This window comes from Mandrillus leucophaeus, unplaced genomic scaffold, assembly GCF_000951045.1.
Source record: "Mandrillus leucophaeus isolate KB7577 unplaced genomic scaffold, Mleu.le_1.0 Scaffold109, whole genome shotgun sequence".
Lineage (NCBI taxonomy): Eukaryota > Metazoa > Chordata > Mammalia > Primates > Cercopithecidae > Mandrillus > Mandrillus leucophaeus.
The window spans coordinates 123298-125508 of record NW_012099098.1 but is presented as its reverse complement, the minus strand read 5'-3'; the positions used below and the strand labels follow the sequence as shown (position 1 = coordinate 125508).

Sequence of the window (2211 nt, the reverse complement as noted above, 5' to 3'; positions counted from 1 at the left end):
TCAGCTCACTGCAACCTCCACCTCCCGGGTTCAAGCGATTCTTGTGCCTCAGCCTCCCAAGTAGTTGGGATTACAGGCGCCCGCCACCACACCCGGCTAATTTTTATTAGAGACAGGGTTTCACCATGTTGGCCAGGCTGGTCTTGAACTCCTGACCTCAGGTGATCTGCCAGGCTCAGCCTACCAGAAGGCTGGGATTACAGGCGTGAGCCACCATGCCCGGCCCCTGTCTCCATTAAAAAAAAAAAAAAAGAAAAAAGAAAGAAAAGAAAAAGCAGCAAGAAAAAGATACATATCCAGATGTGGTTTTTTTTTTTTTTTGGATCAAAGAAGGAACTTTACAACCAACTCTGAGACCAGCCTATTGGCAGGGATGTAAATGAGTAAACCTTACTGGAAGGCAATCATTTACTTAGGTGTTAATTTTTGAGACAGGATCTCACTATGTTGCACTGGCCTCAAACTCCTGGGCTCAAGCGATCTTCCTGCCACAGACTCCCAAGTAGCTGGGATTACAGGCACACACTATAACAATATCCACCTATTGTATTTATAAATATTTATAGCCTTTCATTCGCTAGTTTTACTTCTAGGAATTTGTCTTAGAGAAATGCACATGTATACCAAGATGTCCACACGGGGAAATTCGCCGTGGCACTGCTTATGATACTGAGACAGCAGAAGCAGTCCATCAGTGCAGGGATGCTTAAATACATTACGGCACATCTAGGCAACAGAACAGTATGCAGCCATTAAAAAGAATGAGTGCGGTCGAGTGCATTGGCTCACGCCTGTAATCCCAGCACTCTGGGAGGCCCAGGTGGGTGGATCACAAGGTCAAGAGATCAAGACCATCCTGGCTAACATCGTGAAACCCTATCTCCATTAAAAGTACAAAAATTAGCTGGGCGTGGTGGTACACGCCTATAGTCCCAGCTACTTGGGAGGCTGAGGCAGGAGAATCTCTTGAACGTGGGAGGCGGAGGTTGCAGTGAGCTGAGATTGCGCCACTGCAATCCAACCTGGTGACAGAGGGAGACTCTGTCTCAAAAAGAAAAAAGAAAAAAAAAAAAACGAGGGCGCAGTGGCTCACACCTGTAATCCCAGCACTTTCAGAGGCTGAGGTGGCAGGATCACTTGAGCCCAGGAGTTTGAGACCAGTCTGAGCAACATGGTGAAACCCTGTCTCTACAAAAAATACAAAAAAAATTAGCTGGGCGAGGTGGCGTACCCATGTTGTCCCAGCAACTCTACAGGCTGAGGTGGGAGGATCACATGAGCCCCAGGAAATGACATATCATGTGAGCCGCAAGAGGTAGAGGCTGCAGTAAGCCGTGATCATGTCACTACACTCTAGCCTAGGTGACAAGAGTGAGACCCTGACTCAAAGATAAATAAATAAATAAATAAAATTAGCTGGGCATGGTGACGCACACCTGTAGTCCCAGTTACTCCAGAGGCTGAGGTGGGAGGACCACTTGAGCCTGGCAGGGTCGAGGCTGCCGTGGACCATGATCGCGCCACTGCATTCCAGCCTGGATAACAGAGTGAGACCCTGTCTCAAAAAAGAAAAAGAAAAAAAGAACCACAGTTCTAATCCAAGTACTGTCACGTATTTACTACGTGGTCCTTTCTGGAAAAAGTTTGGATTTAGAGTGTAATCCAAATAGTAGCTTGTCTTTCAGGACTTGGTTTAAGTGTCACCTCCTCCAGGAAGTCTTAGCGCATCTCTCCAGTCCCATCCCCAGGTTTCATTCCCTCTTTCTCACTCCCGTGGTATCCCATCCTCCTCCATCACGGCACATATCCACTGCCTGTCGTTACTGGTTTCTTGTCTGCCATCCCCACTAGACCATGAGGCACAGGCTCTGGGACAGAGGACACGCTCAGTAAACACTGAACTATGGTCACACAGAATCCCCTGGCTCTGTCCCCTGAAGCCTGACGCCTGTGTGGGCTTGATGTCCAGAAAGCCCCACCCCCTTCCTCCCCCAGTGCCTCCAGGGAGACGGGGAGACTCACAAATGCCTTGGTGTACTGGTTGAGCATGAAGTCTCCACTGACAGCATGCTGAAAGGCTTCCACAGCAAAGTCTGGGGGTGGGAAATCCGGGAAGCCCTGGCCCAAGTTCACGACGTCATGCTCACTGGCCAGTTTGACAAACTCCACCCTGGGTAACAAACGGAGAATCAGCACCAGACCAGCCCTACA

At 49.0% G+C, this 2211-nt stretch overlaps 1 protein-coding gene across 4 annotated transcripts in view; it reads right to left on the bottom strand.

Moving 5' to 3' along the window:
* CCBL1 (cysteine conjugate-beta lyase, cytoplasmic) overlaps positions 1-2211 on the bottom strand; it is a 73186-nt gene that overhangs the window by 8149 nt on the left and 62826 nt on the right. For all 4 annotated transcript variants that reach the window (XM_011987592.1, XM_011987567.1, XM_011987581.1 and 1 more), the window contains exon 3: positions 2023-2170. In XM_011987592.1, coding sequence (XP_011842982.1) covers positions 2023-2170 — 148 coding nt within the window. The remainder of the gene's footprint in view (positions 1-2022; positions 2171-2211) is intronic.